This window comes from Labrus bergylta, chromosome 15 (genome assembly GCF_963930695.1).
Source record: "Labrus bergylta chromosome 15, fLabBer1.1, whole genome shotgun sequence".
NCBI lineage: Eukaryota > Metazoa > Chordata > Actinopteri > Labriformes > Labridae > Labrus > Labrus bergylta.
In genome coordinates, this window is record NC_089209.1 from 12,334,543 (window position 1) to 12,353,926 (window position 19,384).

Genomic DNA, 19,384 nt, shown 5'->3' on the forward strand with positions numbered 1-19,384 from the left:
TGACACCTGAGGGCTCAGATATCCTAGATTCTACAGCTCTACACGCAGATGTGTCAATCAGCAAGCATGCATTTTTATTAAAGTCTCCTTGAACAAGACTCCTTCTCCTGCTCCCAGCACCTTCTCTGTCTGTCTGGACACAAACTGTGTAACGTTTCGCTGCGAGGAAAGCAGGTGTCTCTGCTGCACTGAGTGCTTCTTATGTAACATGCTTTAGCCTTCTGCCGCTAAGCAAACAAATCCAACAGCCCACCACCAGCTGACTGATGCCATAAAGTCTCAGTCAGTCAGTCAGTCAGTCAGTCAGTCACACACACATATACACAGAGGGTGGACGGCAAAAAGCAAGGAACATCTTTCAATGCAGCACGCCACATAAGAAGGCTCTGCGACAAACATAATCAAATGCTCCTTAACTGGTGTGTTTTTCCCTGTTTGCTAAGACTTCAGTGCAATCACGACTCTATGTGGGAGGCAGTGAGAGAAGGAGAAAGAGATGAAAAAAAGAGATGAAAAAGGGAGAAAATCTCAAAATAGAACCATGATTATAATGGATCCTAAAAAGCGAAGCCAAATATCAAGGAAGGACAGGGTAGCCATGCAGAGAGAGCGCGCGTTTGTTCCCTTCATTTTCTCTTGCCTCTTGCAATTTCAGCTTTACATTTCTGTTTCATAACGCTCTCCACGTCCATCTGGGCCATTTGTTTACCAAAATAATGTGCGCGACATCCTTTCACAAAGCAACGCCCCTGCTGTAAAAATGCAAATTGTTTTCCTCTCTAACACATTTTAATTTTTTCTCATCCTCCTGCACATCTCTGCAGACTGTCCGTCATGGCTTCCCCTATCAGCCCTCATCCATGGCTTTTGACCCCGTGCAGAAGATCCTGGCCATCGGCACCCAGAGTGGCGCTCTCAGATTGTATCCTTTTTTTTGTTGTTGAAAGATTGCACCCATGAGAGGCAGCAGCAGGTAAGCAAACGGATGTCTCGGTGGGCTTTCAGGGTATTTTTAGAGGCATGCTGGAAAGGTTTTCAGACATATTCATGGGTTGCCTGTCGCTTTATGCTCTCCATGTGCTTCTGAGTTCCAGCATCAACAATGCATTCTTTGATTCGTGGTTACATGAAAGTGCAAGGAGGTTTCACATGTATAATTTAAGTAATATCACACTGAAAGCTGTGCTGTTATACTGAATGTCAGCATGTCTTGTGTTTATTTTCAATTTCAAAGCCTCAGACAAAACATGGCCATGTTGATATTCAGTAGAGAAGCACAATGTTGAGTGTCACATTGCTGATATCCAACAGTTCTATGAGCTGCCAGTTACAAGGATCAAAAGATTATCATTATTTATTTATTTAACTGACACAACCAGTTCAACACCTTGAGTGGAACATTTTCCTGCATTATTTTTTTGTCTGTCTACATGCTACTAAAATCCAGCGACCTTGTATACATTTATCGATATTATTTCATTCATATTGCGACCAGTGACATAAGAGCCTTTTGACAGCTGCTTTGGTTTAATATGTGATTCTGAGATACCAGGACTGCTGGGAATCTTTGGGTGTCTCACGACTCGATTCTTGGGCTCACGATTCGATTGAGAATCTATTCTCGATATACTCCAGTCATCTGTGAGACTGGCTGAATTTCTTGCTGCTCCTTTTGGCTTTCTACTGAGTGAAAGAGCAGGGGGGGGACTGATCAGCCAAAAAAAAAAAAAAAAAAGGTTTTTGGAAGTTATGAATCTCAGAAGATAAGAATCTCGATTTTTACATAAATCGTTTTTTTTCCCCACGTCTAGATACCAGCTTGATCAATCTAGACAGTAACCTTCTGCATTACCGTTAACACTATCCAGAACACCTGTACTGCAGCAGAGTGATGCACACAGGTTAAAGCTCACATGATTTTGTACTCTATATCAGGACTCATGGAATGGATGAGAACCATCCTCTGAAAACAGAGTAATTTTTTCATCGTTGTTGATTTTTTTCAAAAGTGTTCTGCGTTCAGACGTTTTGATAGCAACCGCCATGCACACAGCCCTGAAAATGTCGACTGGGAGTAAGCAGCACAAACAGAACTCAGGAGTTTGTCTTTGTTATTGTAGTCCACCTACTCAAGCCTGACTACTGAGTGGAACCTTAATGGGCATGTGTCAAGAGTTCACTCTTGCATTTTGTCTGTAGCCGCAATGCACATGTGCGTAAGGTCACAGATTTTAGGAATAATGGCGTTCTACCAGGTTACACATAGATGGTGCTGTTTTCAAAAGTTTGCACTCTGGGACCCGTCTTTAAAATCTTCCCTTTTCAGGCATCCAAAACGTTGTTGTCATGTAAACGAACAGCCAAGGCGCTACAAAAGGTTACTGTTTCAGGATGAAATCATTGTCGTGTAGACAGGGCCTGATACTGTCTCATTATTTCCCTCCTCACCCATTTTACATTTCTATAAATATACTATAAAAATAATATTTTCTTCCATGAAGTTTATGCCTCAATTCAGCGAGAGAAGTAAGCGGTTCAGGTTGCTCGCGTTGGCTTTCTTCCTTGCAATATGAGGACGTTTTACACAAACAGGGACAACAGCTTGTGATGAAATGGCACCTCGGGGAGTCGTATAGCTTCAGAGAACACCCGCGAGCTCGCCTGTGTCAGTAGCTTTTTACAGGTTCTCCGTGTGTTCTCTTGCCTGTCCGACAACCTTTGCCAGCTCATTACGGTGTGATGAAGAGCTGTCCGCCTGGCTGTCCCTCGCACCCACCTGCTGGCAGTTATGGCTGTGACTCAGCCTCGTTTACCTGCAGAGGTATAGTGAGGATAAAAACAGAGACAGTCACAGCGGCATAGAGTCCACAGAGTTGTGTTTACCAGACTTATTAAAAAATGACGACTGTGTTTGCAGATTTGTTTGTGTTTTTCTGCATCTAAAAGCGGAGTGCAAGATTTCCTAACGCTCCTAAAGATGTTCAGACTGAACAGAAACTATGATTTTCTTCATCCGGAGCAGAGCAGCTTCTGTCAGTCGATTAGGAGATAGCAAGAGAAATCCCTCCTCTGGTAAAAGTACTATATCAAGGCTGATGCTGGAGCTGGTGGATAAGCCTAATGGGGCTCATGTCTTGCTGGCTGGAACATTACTCCTGTGAGATCTAGACTGGGTAAACTCTGCTGTACTGCCAAAGAAGCCATGTAACCAATCAGCTTAGAGATCAAAAACTGCATCCTCCCTCCGGCAGAAATGATCCCGTCAGATGCTTCCTACTGGCTGAAAGTGGTCACTTTGAAATTGAATGAACAAAGGGAGTGCTTTTATGTTTGAGCGATGTGGATCAGAGGGAGTCTTATCAGAGTCAGGGGAAGGTGAATTGGGAGTCATCCATCTATTCTTTGGTGCTGGTTCTCTTCTGTGTGTCTTTTGCTGTTTAGTCTGCCTCGCCTCTTTATCTGATTGCAACGATACCAGAGAGGATCAGGTTAGAATTCATGAATCATCCCTTTTGGCATTGCAGTGCTGCAGCTTGTTTTTTTTTTTTTTATATTCATTTTTGGGCCTTGTATTCCTTTATTTAAGGGACAGGACAGCGGAAAGAGTAGGTAAATTAAGAGGTTAGAGTGGGGAACAGCATACAGGAATGGGGCCAAGGGTCAGAGCCGAATCCTGGGCTGCCCACTTCAAGGACCTCAGCCTCTGCTCAAGGAGCGCCAAACCAAACCCAATCCCCAGGACAGCCTGCGCCCAAGCTTGTGTGTTTTTGAATGATGTATCGCATATAGTTGTTCTGATACCTACCAGTACCAGTATGGGAATACCAATTTTGCTTTTAATATACGCTACAATAACACTACCGTTTCTTTAGTATACCTGCCGACACAGTTACAGGTATCGTTATACTGGTACCGTTACCAGTATGGGTACACTGATAACATTACTTCTAATGGTGGCCTCTGATAGTGCCTAAAATGCAGTATCATAGATCATTTTAGTCAATGAAAAGTCCATAAGTCCCCCACAAAAAAACGACAGGTTTTTACTGTATAGGTCAATTTTCATTTAACAACAACAGACAACAATGTTGTTAGTTGCTAACCATGCTAGTGAAGGATGAAGCATTATTCAGGGCCAGTAAAAAGGCAGTAATTCATGTTTTTTCAACCAATAATATCAATTTAATTATGCCAGTCTGTAGAGGGGCTTATTCCTGGCTGATAGTGAGGTTTGTGTATGGGGAAGGAAGAAAGTGGTGTCCTAACATCACTCTTATTCAAGTTAAAGTCTGCATAATTCATGAAAGATATCTTGGACTCTGCTGATAATCTTTTTTTTTTTTTTTTTTTGCTAGAGGTCAGTCTTTTGCAGTTTGTAGCAGCTAATGGCAGTTGCTGTCAATGGATGTTTGGGTGTGTGTGTTTATTTGCTGCCTGGCGTGCCAGGACATTTGGCTGCACCTCTCTCCCATGGAGGATTACAGGAAGTGGCAGATCAAGGGCCTCAGCCTGGCAGCATGGTAGAGGACTGTGAATTACAGCAGGGGCAGGAGGTGTTTGTGGATGTTGTGTACATGCCTGTGAGTGAGTGCGTGCGTACAAATCTGTGTGCGCGTGTGAATCCTCAAAGGAGACGGCTGATCCCTCCAGCCAGAAAGCCAATCACTTCTGTGATCCCCCCCAAAAATGTCTCGCGTTTGATGCTCGCCTCTGACTCCGCTGCTGCTTCCACCGTCCAGCTGGGAAGATGACAATGCCCCTTTGGTGTTGTCTGGAGGATGTAAAAAAAAAAAGAAGAAGAAGGGGGATAGAGGGAGAGAAGGGTGGCAGGTTGATAGAAGAAAAGGGAGAGCAGCTGAGAAAGGGGATGGATGGGAAAAAATGAGAGAGGCAGGCTAACCTCTGCTCCAACATCTAATGGCCAAGAATAGAATCTGTATTGATCTGTGTGTGGTAATGCACTGAGACAGTTATGCCCAAGTGCACACACACTCTGCTGTCAATTGTTTTCTGCACGATATCTCAGCGGCAGAGAGATGTTGTGAGCATCTTTGGAAAACAGGTTTTTTTCGCTCTTGCAAGGAGTCGAAGCATATAATCTATCCACTGGATTAACAGTGTAACTTCAAGAATAAGCAGAAAGGCTCTGTTCTAAGATGAATTAAAAGAGCTTGTTTTTTTCTGTTTGGAGACAACGTGTGTATGAGGACAAAGTTTAAAGGACGAACAGAGCAGAAGAAGCTTCTTTGTCTCCTTGTCCTGTGGTCCTTCCATTCTTGACCAGACTAAACTACATTTCTTTCACTTCTGCTACTTCTCACTTTATATAAAATGGCTCAAAGCCAACACAAGACTCTTCGTCCATTAGTTTAATGATTCTACTGTTTAACAACTGCAGCAGCAGGTTGCTGTTGACACGTATTAAGACAGGAACTGACAGAAAGGTGGCATAAATTCCACATAATGTGCTTCATCAAATTAGCTACCATATAATGATATTATGAACCTTCATCAGGAAACGTGATGTCTCTAGATAAAGAGATTGAATCAACCAAAGCCTGCAGCCTAATCTGAGGCTTAATATAAAACGTGTTACATTTATGTATCTATGTGGCAAAAAAGTGTCTACTCTTTAAAAGTGGAATCATAAAGAACCTTGAAGTCGCCTGTCAGACAGGAAAAGGAACCTTTGTGACGTGTTGAGTTCCACCAAATAAATTATCTGTAAAGTTAAGTGTCAAAATTTAGTGTAAAAAAGAAATAGTTTTTTGTTGTTTGGTAAGATATCTATCCCTCTAAATCCATCCAAATCCGTCCCTTATATAGCTGCTTGTGTAACAAAAACAACAATAGACTAAGACTCTGAAGAGCTGCACATTACTTTTTGCATTTTCATTATAATAACTAAACAACAAAAAAACAAAAATTTGAAAAGGTGATTCAAATCGCAATGAATAAGCAAAACTTTTTAATTAAATTTGACGTATCAGATGAGGCTTGGATACCTTGGCCATGACTTCTCAACATTTTTAAAAAGCTTTTCAAATCATATTGGTTTGACTAAGATAAGATAAGATAAGATAATCCTTTATTTATCCCACAATGGGGAAATTTACATTGTTACAGCAGCAAAGAGCAAAGATTGCAAACAAAAAGTGAACACAGTACAATTTAAATAAAAAAAAGAAAAATTAATAATGTACAAAAAAAATAGATAGATACTAAAAAACAGATTTAAAAAAAAAAAAAATAGATCAGCTATTATAGATTAGTGGCAACTGTGAGTTGGTCTCACAAGATTGCTGAGAAGGTAGAGAGAAGTGGGGAACTGTGGCTGATGATGACCTTGTGAGGTAATGGGGAAAATGAAGAAGAAATCGGTTTTAGAGCCCTTGTGGTGAAAACATTTTTCTGGAAACAGCTGGAAGGCGTGAGAACTACAAGTCAGAGCTAGTATGAACAGTTTTTGTTTATTTACTGAACATCAGATCATCGTCGCATTATTATACGATGACAATGAACTTAGAAGATTTGTCGTATATCATGCAGGCCTAAGGCATTTTGAATTCAAGTGCATTGTAAAAAAGACTAAATAATTCCTCACCCTTCAGTAAGGCATGATACAGCAATAGTATCAAAGCATTTCAGCCAACTACCCAGATTATGAACTTACTTGTACTTGTACTTCTGCGTGTGTTTACTTGTTGGCTGGTCTGCAGTCGTGTGTGTTACAATCTGGTGGCCAGCGTCTGAAGGGATATGGCCCTTTACTGGTGGTGGCCAGGAGAGATGGCAGCTCTATAACTCAGAGACTCCCTGTGAGCTGGCAATAGATCAAACTGTCACTCCATGCTCTGCCAGATTATCTCATCGGCAGGCGGAGGACATCATAGGACTCACACATACAAATTTAGGGGCACAAATACACACAACACACTCACACACACAAACAGAGTTATAATATCAGGATAGGGGGCAGAGCTAACACACATTTGCAGGGCCATTGCAGGCGTATGATGGTAGATGACTTATATAAATGTTAGCAGATGTGCACATGCAAATAATGTATGTGTGCTGACATAGACAAACGTTTGCACACGCAGGCGGACAGTTGTGCACACATGTTTGCAGAGACATCTTTGCACAGACATCCACACATGCACGCACAGGCTTTTCTGTAACTGACAGAGGCCCTGTGCAGCTTTTGGTTGTAGCAACAGATTGACTATGACATATCTTTATCATCCATCTTCCTTGTGATTCACTCAGTGACTGTGTAACTGCAACTGTCTGCAGGAAGCTAACAGGGCAACGGGTTCTCTGACTGGACTTCTGAATGCAAATGTTGAAAGTGAATGGATTAAATGAATGTTCAATTGGAGTGTACCTATAACTCTCTATGTGAACTAACTGTGAGGGGAATTTCAATGCATTTATATTCATGTGAGAAAGCCTTCCTCGGATACGCTGCATATAATGTATATGTCTGTGTTGATGGTAATGGATTGTGATCGTGACTCGCTTCTTTTTGCATGTCTTCGGTATCTTCAGAGAAACAGGGGTAGTAAAAAAAAAAAAAATGTTTGTGTCGTGCTCCCTTTCCCGTTCATTGCTTAAGAGTGTGGGAGCTTCTTTTCAGGTCACAGAACATTTGTTTATTCATTTATTCTTCTATCTGTTTTGTTGCATCTTTATTTTCTTCCCTTTTTTTTTTTTTTTTTCGCTCTCTGCTCACTAGCATTGGCAGTTGCTAGCTCACTCTTCTCGATGGCTTTTCATAGTTCAGACCAGGCCTGGGGTGGTGTGTGTTTGTGTCTGTGCTCAGTTATGCAATGTGCTGGAGCTTGGCACAGCAAAGACGAGGCGGCCTGAGACAGCAACAGCCTCATCAAAGGAGCTGAGCTGCTGCTGCTTCTGCTGCTGTCACTGTGTTACTTACAGTACAGTGTGTTGCATGTGTGAGTGATTAAAACATGCATGTCTGTGATCAATTCATATGTCTGTCCTCATCTCACACATGCAACTTGAGATATTACCACAGCAATTTTTTCAACTTCTCTTCTCAGTATTAAGTATTCAGAGCACACTCCCTAAAAACATATACATATTACTATTACTTTTTGGATGCTTTGTATGACTAAGCTATATGACCTAGCTAGCATAAAAAAAAAGGCTATAGCTAGCTGCTGCAAGTGTTTTGTCGCTAAGGAAGAAATAATCAACTTCCTTTTGGGGTTTTACCTGTAGCCTATTCATTATCTTAATTTAACTTTAAAAACAAGTCTTTAAATGTGTGATAGTGAAACAATATTTGCTTTCATTTAGCTAGCTTCAACTAGTTCTTCTTGGTGCTAGCATTTCAGGTTTGTTTTTAGCTTACGTTAAATCATTTACCTATAAACTGTACTTCTTTTTCACTTAATTAATTTTAGGATTTAGTGGAAGTTTTTTTTTTTAAAGTTCCCATATTCTGCTTTTTCTGGTTTTATATGCTCTTTAGTGTGTTTTCCAAGTGTCCTGTGCATGTTTAGACACATCTATGTGCAAAAATTCAAAGTCCGCGGAAACGCGGCTTCTCCTACGTCCTCCTGTTAGCTGCAGCATTAGCTGCATGTAACACTCGGTTCTAGCCCCCCTCGAAAAAAATTTGTCAGTCCGACGTCATTGTCAGTGTGAGATCACTGATCTAAGCCCATTGGCTCGTTGTGGCAAGCCCAGCAGCTCATGTTGCACGCCCGTTAACTTCTGTAGCACGCCCACGATATGCCGTAGCCTGCGGTAGCACAGTAGTGCTAAGGTGCTAATGTTTATGCTCCCCTCGGACGGAGATTGACATTTCCGAGAACCGTGCTGAGCAACTGACCAATCACGGCAGAGCCAACAGGCTGACCAATCAGATCAGACTTGGCCCACGTAGGGACTCTGAACGTGGGCAAGCGAGCCGGTGCATGGAGCGGCAGTACATGAAAACAGACACTTTTTTCGAAGTTTAGCTATTGTGAACATACTTTAGTAGGTACATAGATTAAATATAAGAACCCCAAAAAGGGCATAATATGGGCTCTTTAATACTAATATCAGTAGAACCACTCTATAAACAAGAATAAATGTTTCATATGTGCTCCTGTGATAATATCCAAACAAACTGAAGGACTGTGTCACTACTTTGCTAGGGGTTAGCGGTTTAGCTAGCAGTAGTATTTATGGGAGATAAAAGAGGAGAAAGGAGAGGTGTCACACAAAATCGAGAGGAATTAGAATCTTTGCCCAGTTGACCTGATATAAATTTTCACACAAGCTTTTCTTAAGCTGTTTAATTGTGTCTGATGAAAGGGTTTAGTTGTGTGCGATTGTGCGTTTGAGAAAACGGCCAGATGTTATTTAAAAAAAAAAAAAGAAGAGTAAAATCTCTACTGAGGTCAACAGAGAGCTGCAGAGATGTGTCTTTCATGTCAGTTTAGTTTACATCAACATTACACCAGTACAGGACCAAAGAATGTTTCTGTGTGTGTGTGTGTGTGAATGTGTGCCTGCTAACTGTAGGGCACTGGTGGAAGATGGAAAGTGTAGATAATTGCTTTTCATTCATTTTGCACACATCTGTCATGGCAAAATGTATGTTTTCGCAATCTTGATGGTATTTTCATACAGATACACTTGGTCCTTTTAGGCTAAATTGTGTATTATGTTCAAAAAGGGAGGGGCAGAATTTCTTTCTCTAAGTTGGAGGGGGCAAAAAAATAAATAAAAAAGTTTGAGGAAGTCTGCTCTAGTATAATCCTCTTAATTGTAGAGTCCTTGTGTACCAAATGTTTGTTCTCCCAAAGCACTCATGTCTCTGTTCTTTTGGTTCTTTGAAATGGAAAACAAATTTTGCTGCATCAGTACCTCAACAACGTAGCTGCTGCTGCAGTTTCACTCCCTCCAATATCCTGACAGCATGGCCTGCTTAAGTCCCTTAGTCTTGACAAGCCCCAAATGGGATCTGGGTCTCGGATGATTAAAGTTGTGCTGCCATGTTGCTACTCTTCAATAATTTAGTTTACATTTACCTCCAGCTTATAGCCCTCTAACTGTCCTTTATCTCTGCATGCTCCATTTTCCCCGGGAATGATAGTCCTGCGTTTGTGTTCAAGTGAGACACATTACTTTGAATATTTGTTATTTGGGGACATGCAGATTATGTCCATGCAGAAATAGACACTTGCAGTCTTTCCTCCTCCAGTGACTCATCACAATTCAGGACAGGCTATGATACTTTTGTTCACCTGAAAGCAATGTTATTGGCAGACAAGAAATCTTGATGACCTGAAAAGAGGTTAACAGCGAGGGCTGCTGTTTGTGATGAATACTAAAGATGTTTTGCCTGGTACTGTGTGTGCTTTTAGCCGTGTAATGTAAACGAGGATAATCATTGCACACTAGAAACTGTTAACATTTATAACCATTTGATACAGGAGTAAAAAAAAACTTTGTTCAAAAGGCACTGTGTGTACACGAATAATAGAGAGCAAGCTGTACACTAGATGAGTGCGTGTGTGTGTGGATGTTCTTTTGCTTGTGAGTGTGATACAGAGCAGCAATGCTGGAGAGGTCACCAACCTTTGTAATAATTATTTGCCACAGAGGGGATGCCATGCTCCAGCAACTCCTCATAAAAACACAGCGTCATTGGCGTTGGTGAGATTGAATTGGTTCAGATCTCAGGGCGTAGCTGTGATACTGGCTGATGGTTGGTCCTTTCTTTGACTGCTTGTGGACGAGTAAAGCTTCAGTGTTTCTATTATGCATATTATACTGTGTTTGGTACTCTGGGATTTCTTTTCATAATGTGTTGAAGCACTTATAAGATTGCATTGATTGAAAGAAAGCACAAATCAAATTTTACATTGTCAAACCTGATTATGTTACAGTTCTGCTATATTTTACAGTTGTTCAATTTCATATTGAAGTGTTATCTGAGAAAGAGATAGCAAAGTTTCCACGGTCATAAGCTTATAGCTTCCACTGAATGAAATGTCTGTAGGATACAACAACCTTTACACTGTTTCAATCTCTTCATGCTAATGCCCATTTTTTCTGACTCTGGATTTCATCGATTTAAGTAGCTTTCTCAACAGTTTAAATCCTATCTGCAAAGATCTGATTGGTTGATTCTTTCTCCTCCTGGTGCAAAAAGCTATCATTTGGCACAACACTAGAGCTATATAATTTAAGATGTGGGAGGAAATGAAGCGGTCTGAACCCAAGCCGGTATATAACAGATTTGACTTGCACACAGTTTTTCCCTTGCAACCCTATTTGATATTAATTTAATAAAAATATTGATAATTGGCGGCCATGAGACAATAATATATATATATATAATATGTGCTATGCGACCCTGCTTACAGTACTAGTTGATATTGTTTTTGGAAATAGACTCTCTGTAAGCCCTCGGCCTCAGTGCTGTCAGCCTGTTGTGATTTATGACAGGATTGACTACAACTCCTTCTCCAGCATCGTTAGGGCCCTTGTACTTTCTGTATTGACATGCTCGCATATAAGCCGTGGTCAATATGCTTCTGTATTGCTTCCTCGCCCTCATATGACCAAAGGGTTTGACCATTGTTCAGTCCCCACACCACAGAGGTCCCTTATCATCCAGTGTCAAGTTTCCAAAGTAAATGAGCCTTTGCCCTTTATTGAGTTTGTTTGTAGTGACTGCGTAGATCCAGGAGTTATTGTATGTGTACATTAACATGTGGTTACACTATGCCTCCTATTGATTTCAAATTGTGGTTCATTTGTAAGTCTGAGGCTTGCATTATCATGACACTTTGGTGAACTCCCTGAAGAGGAAATGATTCCAAAGTCATACCAGCGGCAATTCCTCTACAACTGTCAAAACTACAACAAATGCTTCGGTTTGCCCTCTGTCAATAAATAAGGCCACGTCAGGCCGATTGCCAAGTTCAAGTTGTTGTTTGAGACTCGCCCTGAGCAGATTATGGCGTGTACTGATAGCTCTCGCTTGTCCACTGGTATAAATATCACTTCATCATACATGCTGTAAATGTGGCGTCTCAGTGAAATGTCACTGTCATGTACCAAATTGTACATGACAGTGACAGAGAGCTAGCTGTGCGTGATCAATAGAAATGCATTTCTCGTGTTTTAATGAATATATGATGTCTTTCAGATATCTCCAGGAACACAGAGCGCATGATAGGGGAAGTCTGAGTAGACACATCTGGTTTATGATCATGTGTTTGCCAACAGGTTTTTAGATTTGATTCTCTTTCCCTCAAGGATTTAAATTCAAAGGCACGGGGCATTTCAGGGGCAGAAATTGTCATAGCTATTTGTTTTCATTCATTCTGAAGCTAAACTGACTCAAAGTATGAATAAAACATTACTTTTAATTAACTAACCATGAAGGCACGGGGGTAAGGATGTCTTCTTCGGCTCTAGTTTTTGTAGCTGACGCTGTTTAAACTCAACTCGTTGACATGCCAAAATTGGAAGTAAATATGCACAATTCTCCTTTGATTTCCTAATCGTTTTATACATTCAGTCATGACACTTTTCCTGTAATTTTGGGACATTTAGTCAAAGTCTTTATTATGTTTCCTTTTTAAATTCATGCAGATGAACTTTACAAAAAAAAATTGTAAGTCATGAATTGGGCAGGAAATTAGGTGAAGAGAATACACAGAGTGAGAATTAACAGTTACAAACAGCTGATTTGTTATATGAAGAAATGAGAGCTAGTGTTGTTTTTCCTTTTTTCTAGATTTGGCAGTGTTCCCGATACTTCTGTGAACAAAAAATTAGAAATTAGAAAATTAGAGTTTGCACATCAGTAAGATATTGGACTCTTACTTTCTTACATGTTTGAATTTACCATGAGTGTCCATGACTGATACTCTGTGGTTTTCTTGACATTGTTGTCGAGTTGAGAAGTGTGGCAGTGTTGAGTCTAACTCTTTTTGTCAGGTTGGCATGCTCCCTGTGGTGTTTGTAGGAGGACCAGCTTACAGGAAATCTGTGAAGCACAAAGATTGTGTCGTCTAGCTTTCTCCTCCCGCCCTTCCTGTGACCTCTAGGTCCCCAAAGAGCCACACTGTTAAATTAAGTATGAAGTGTTTTTTTTTTTTCCCCTTACGTTATCTCCTGCTGTACTGTTCGTGCTTTAAAAAAAAAAATCTCTTATCTATAATTCACATTCCTAGAGAAATAATTGTTCACTTGTTGTAGCATTGTAGGGTTTTTCTAATGGGATTTACTGATTTTTTTTTTGTCCCCTGTTGATTCTCTGAAGCTCATTATTTTTGTCGAGGTTCTGTAGGTAATCTTCCTCTCTATCCCAATGGGCTCCGCTCCTTCATCATTTCTTATGTTTCGTACATTTTCTTATCATTTGTTTTCTCCTCTCCCCTGAGCCTTATCCAAACATACAGAGGCGTATGTTTTGGTTGGTTTCGTGTTTTTTAAATGTTACTATATATACACTTTACATCCTGCCACGAGGATAACTTGGGCCTAATTGATGTATGATTTTTATTTTATTTTGTTATATAAAACATGGTTGATATTGATATGAGAGTGAGGAGTGACTGCAAAGATTTTCTATTACGATTGCGTTAAAAAAGTATCAAGGTTTGAAGGTGCTAGTTCTCAACGATACCGTTTGTAATAAGTGAGAAGTTGAGGAGGAATCCTTACTGATGAAATTCAGAATGTTAATTTGCCCTTTCCCCCCGTGACTGACAACATTTCACATGTTGTACTCTTGAGTGAAAACTTCTTTGCTTCTTGTCCCCTTTTGAGTCCTGCCTCGTCTACAAAGTCTTTAAAAACCAAAGCTCTTTATAGGCAAATAGCAAGAGGACTAGAGCTGGGTGATTGTCCACAACCTCCCAATTCAATTCAATTTAAATTCTTTGGGTCACGATTCGATATTGATTCGATTCGATATTGATCAATATGCTTCGATATCAATTTAATAATACATACAGATGACAGGAATACCCAGATAACTCATCACAGTACCTTCTGTTATCTGTTCAATAATAATGTGTGCATTGTTTGTATAGGTGTAGAACAAAATTACTCAAAACTGTATTTAATTGTTGCATTATTCTTTAATAAACAAATAATAAAACATTAAAGTACAGTGTGAGTGCACATTTATGCCTGACCTGAATTCACAGCATCCACAGTGCCCCCACTGGAGAGGGGCGTTATTACAACATTAAAAAAAATTGATCTCAGGATTTCCCTGAATCGATATTGAATTGGGAAAATAATAATTGCAATGCATTGATGAATTGACATTTTTAACCATCCCTAAAGAGGACCATACACTTCTCACTAGGCTTGTCACAATTCAACTTTGATGCAATGTTTGTAAATGTCAAACAATACTGATACCTGCTTCTATTACATTTCATGTGTTTAATAACCATAGGGCACACTGTGCTGGGACAGGTCTGGGTTCAATACATTCAAACTTAATATGAAGTTAGATTGTAGGGCTAGTTTTAAACCATGTCTTACAAAAAATAATCCGTCTTTGTTTAATAACCCCTCTGTGTTGAGCTTGACAACTTCGACGTTTCGAGTAAACCTGGTCTTTTAAGTCAACACATTGGTATAAGGGAACCTTTCCAATTGCCATCAGGGCAAAAATTCAGGCTTCATCTGAATAAATTGACGATTGGATTCAGCTCTTATATTCTACTGACAGTCTCTAGCCTCGAGAGCACCTGTGACAGTCACAGAGCCTTTAAGCATGTTCTTTTCAGATTGTGATATTACCTTCAATTATGTCAGTCATGTACGGTGTACTAGTTCAGGGTAAGATTGCACCATTGTAACAACCATTTTCTCAGCTGCAGAGACTGTTCTGGTTTGAAGACGTGCAGGCGACAAACCATGAGTACCTAATGGCCATGGGCTCTGTAAATGGCTGGTTATGACCTTACTAAGATCTAGACACTTTGTCTCTGTCTGCAAGCTGCTCTACACACACACATAGACACTCACAGAGCTCTGAACACAGTCACACACACACACACTGAGGGGGGAAGAAGGAGAGGTTCCCAAGGTACCAGCCCATGAGGAATTGCCTGTCATCGTGTTTGTGTGTGCTGAGATGTGAATGCATGTGTATGCCAAGGCTCTTGCAGACAGAGATGGAGCTTTTTGTGATTTCAGCAGCATACATACAGTAGGTGTATGTCCTTGTCCATCATGGTTCTGTATTTGATATGTAGTTAGCCTCAGAAAGCCTTTTATCCAGCAAAATGTGCATCCAGGTGTTACATCTATTATGGTAGAAACGCACACGTTTTATAATTGAATTCCTTTGTGTATGTTAGTCCCAGATGTAATATTATACAATTTGAGTCTTGACTGTTCTATTTCATGCTTTTTTACCTTCTTTGCTAAAGGCTAATTTCTACACTCAACTAAACCGACTCCAGCTGGAGAAAATTAGAGCCTCTGACAGCTGTAGCTAACAAGCCCAAGTCGGCTGTTGTGGCCATGTGGATAATGTTGCCTATAGGCAAAATATGGAAAACATAGGCCTACCACTAGGTATTTCACTTGCTGTTGTTTTGGCTGCACTAATTCCCCCTTGAGTAGCAACAGGGACTTCCCTCTTTGTAGCCAATACATCCTTGTTGCACAGTAAATGTTACCTGTGTTTACTTTTGTGTGTGCCAGCCTAACAAAGCGCATTTGATATTTACCCTGAGATAATATTTGGCACAGTTATATGTTCCTGTAACGACTGTCTTCTCTCGACACATACTATATTAGTCTAAGGCACACAAAAAATGTCTTGAAATAGTATGAAGAGCGTTATCAAACTAATAAACATGTGAAAAAACTAACCTAAGGGTTAGTACAGGTTGTGGGGCTTTGCTATGCTAGCTCAATCAGACAACCAGATGAAGGCTTGCTAAAATGCCAAGTGTCAAATTAATCCTTTGGTTACAGTTTTACTCACTCATATCATATTAAAGGAATACTCATAATTTCCAATTCAAAGCAGGCTGCTATTATGAGTGAGAATGATTTAAAACCAGCACTGAACATTAAGCAGTTAGTCTGGAGATGGCAACTAGCTTGGGAACTTGTGTAGCATTTAGCAGCTAAATAGCCAGATTTTAATCTCAGGAGAGGTTAAAAGCAAGAGTCAGAAGAAGAGTAACTATTGGATAAACATTAAATATATGAACCAAAATGCGTCTCCAAATCATCAGTGCTTTTGTTGCTTCAACTACTGGTAGCCTACTCTGAATATGAAAATGTAATTTTGCTAGTTCTCAGTATCAACTTAAAAAGTGGTCAGTGGTAGTTTAACAGCTTTTTTCTGCCGTCTGATAGTGGTCATTGCAGGTTTTTAACTGTGAAATTCAAATTCATTGGCTGCAGGAAACATTGATTTTGTTGTATATTGTAGCTTTTTAATATGCTATTTTGGAGAGGTCTTTTTGTGTATTCAAAATAAACGGGTAAATACTGGCCAACAGCAGCTTTGGAGTACAAAGTGTCTGTGTGCTGAGCTTAAATAATCCCTTGTCGTGTAAATACAGCTGAACACAGTTTTATCACAGCGTCAGTCTGGGACCTGCCTTTTATTTTGTCTCCCACGATTGACATCATGGTGCCTGCTGAGCTTCTGTACTTCCTCCTCTTGTTGACAGCAGCATTACAAACTAAAGTTAATAATTTTCCTCAGCTCGAGAGGGGGTACTAAATATCCTCCCAGTGACTTAAGCCTCCCTGCTGCCGGCATAAACATATGACATTTTGTAATGCACTTTGCTTGACTCAAGCCAGTTTCCTAGACTTACTAGCCAGCTGATGCTGTGTTCCTGCCCAGGACTTGGCAGCATATGTGCTTGTCAAAAAAAACAACACAAATCTTGACGTTTGCTTTCCCCCGCCCTGCTGGTAGCTGCAATGATATTTGTCCTCCTGTTGCTGCTCTATATGCTGCCCTTTAGCATGCCGTCATGCTGAGCGCCTACAGGGAAGACACACACGTGTCGCATGGCGTGATGACTCAGGCTTTAATGCTCTGCTACATGGCAGTCATATGCACAGCCCTTCCCCCCTCCTCATTGTGTGTTTTTGATATAGGCCTGTATTTAAATGAGACCTGTTTACATCCTGCATGTGTGTCCATGTGTGGAACGTGACTGGCCGAGGGGCTGTTTGTGCTTTTCCGTCTGATTGAAGCAGAATGTGGATTACGTTGTGATGTGAAATGCAGGAATAGCGGGGGTGGGGCGAAGTGGTTTGTTAAAGACATTTCAGGACTTGAGGGGACGTATGTGTGGGATGGAGAATGGAGGAGAATAAAAAGGGAGTTACACGTCCGTCTGTCCAGAGACAAAGCTCTACGGTACAATTGTGTCTGTTTGCTTCAGTATCATCCAGAGTGGGAGTTGGCAGACGCAGCAGGAGGGATGTTTGTTGATTCCTTGCCCACACCAGAGATATCCAGAAGAGCATTGACGTGATGCATTGCTGCTCAGAAACAAACACCTGAAAGTGCTGCAGGTTTGTCCTTGGTTTGTCATTCAGCGCAGAACGACTAGGCCTGAATCCCTGCAGCGCTAGGAGACAGCAGGAAAAGCAACAGGAAGATCGAAGGGATGAAATCACTGCAGACTGACGAAGTTGAGGCTAAGTTTAGAAAAGTGAAGAGGAGGAGGAGAAATTAGAAGGAGATAAAGTGTATTGTGGGAGTGACTGCATGTGGAGTGCAGCCAGAGTGGTCGCAGCCATTCATCTCTGTGAATCAGAGCCGCGGTGTTGTGTGGGATGTTTTTTTTTTTGCAGAGATTGGATGGGCAACAATTGGCTCCTGAAACACCTGTAATCTGAAACCCTCACTTGTTTGTCGTATCAGTATGGGATGTCAGAATCCTAGTAGGTGGGAGACACCCCCTATTTTTTTTATCCAGCACATGGAGCACTGCAGATTCCCCCCTTCTTTCTCCACTAAACCATATACAGAGTATCCTCTCTTTATGCATCCTTTGATTCATAACAAGAGCAGCCTGTGCAGGAAAGGACAACCTTTGCCACTTTCATTGCAGAGATGAAGCAGCTAATTTGTTTGATAAGCCACCAGCCCTTCCTCACCTTCTTCCTGACACCAGCAGGAGTGAATGATGAACAGGCCGAGCAGGCAGAGGTCTCAGCTAGTCGTGCCACCAGGCCCCCATTAAGCCTCCATCGGGGTCTATTGGCGCGATTTCTCTTCCTGTCGGGTGCTTGGCAACGCTTTTGCTTTTGCATTAGACGCGGGTGTCGATGATTGCTGATAACACGATGAGGGAGGACAACGGTGAGAGCATTAACCCTTGCTGGCACTGCAGCAGCTCTGACAGTACCGGCATCCAGTGAGATAACACATGCTGTTAAGCCTTTCACTCGCACTTAAACCACAGACATTAAGACAAGGGGTGCTTTAAATGAAACAAGCCTTCATGGAAGATTTTTTTTTTAATTCCCCAACACCAAAATGTAATTGAAGGAGATATTTAAGTCTGTATTTTTCTCACTGTAAGCAGTTTCTCTGCATACCGATCAGCAGCTGGCCATGGTGCTCATTTTTAGAAACTGTTGCTGCATTGCCATGCATTTTTAATGGCTATGGCCATTGTAGCCGGCTGTGTTCTGTGTGTATGTGCTTTTACTGTACACTTATTTATGTGAGTGTCCTTTGCTATTGTTCATTGGTGTTTCCACATAACCTGTGTAATTCGTGTGTATGTGTGTGTGTGTGTGTGTGTGTGTGTGTGTGTGTGCGTGTGTGTGTGTGTGTGTGTGTGCGCGTGTGTGTGTGTGTGTGTGTGTGTGTGTGCGTGTGTGTGTGTGTGTGTGTGTGTGTGCAAGCCTCCATCAGCATATGTGTGCGTTTGTATGCAGGCGTCTGTTTCAATTGGAGTGTGTACATGGTTCTGTTTGGCTTGCAATCATCTACACACTAATGTGATACGACAGCTTTGGGCCTCCGACAAATTCCCCGAATCATTTTGAAGAAGACCTCACGGGCTCAGATTCCCAGAGGTCTCTCTGCTGTTGCCTACAGGTCTAGTGTCATTTCTGCAAAATTGATCTGATGCTTTGCCAAAGCTTGAAAAAAAAAGAAAAAGGAAATTGTATGAAATATTCACGGTCAGTTCATTGCATTTACTCTGCAATGCACTAGATTGAAAGAAATCCAGCTTGAGACGCTCTGTCATCATTACTGCGAACAACAGGCAGAAAAATATGTTCTGCAGCTTTCATTAATCCAGGATAATATAGTGTTTAGTTGGTTCATAGTATGATCTTTTAATCCTCATCTCGTCTGTGAATGCAGAGGGCAAAT

At 41.0% G+C, this 19,384-nt stretch overlaps 1 protein-coding gene across 4 annotated transcripts in view; it reads left to right on the plus strand.

Annotated features, from left to right (window-relative positions):
• The window catches only part of stxbp5a (syntaxin binding protein 5a (tomosyn)), a 109,406-nt gene that overhangs the window by 2,018 nt on the left and 88,004 nt on the right, over window positions 1-19,384 (plus strand). For all 4 annotated transcript variants that reach the window (XM_065963450.1, XM_065963449.1, XM_065963451.1 and 1 more), the window contains one exon: window positions 825-922. In XM_065963450.1, the coding sequence (XP_065819522.1) occupies window positions 825-922 (98 nt within the window). The remainder of the gene's footprint in view (window positions 1-824; window positions 923-19,384) is intronic.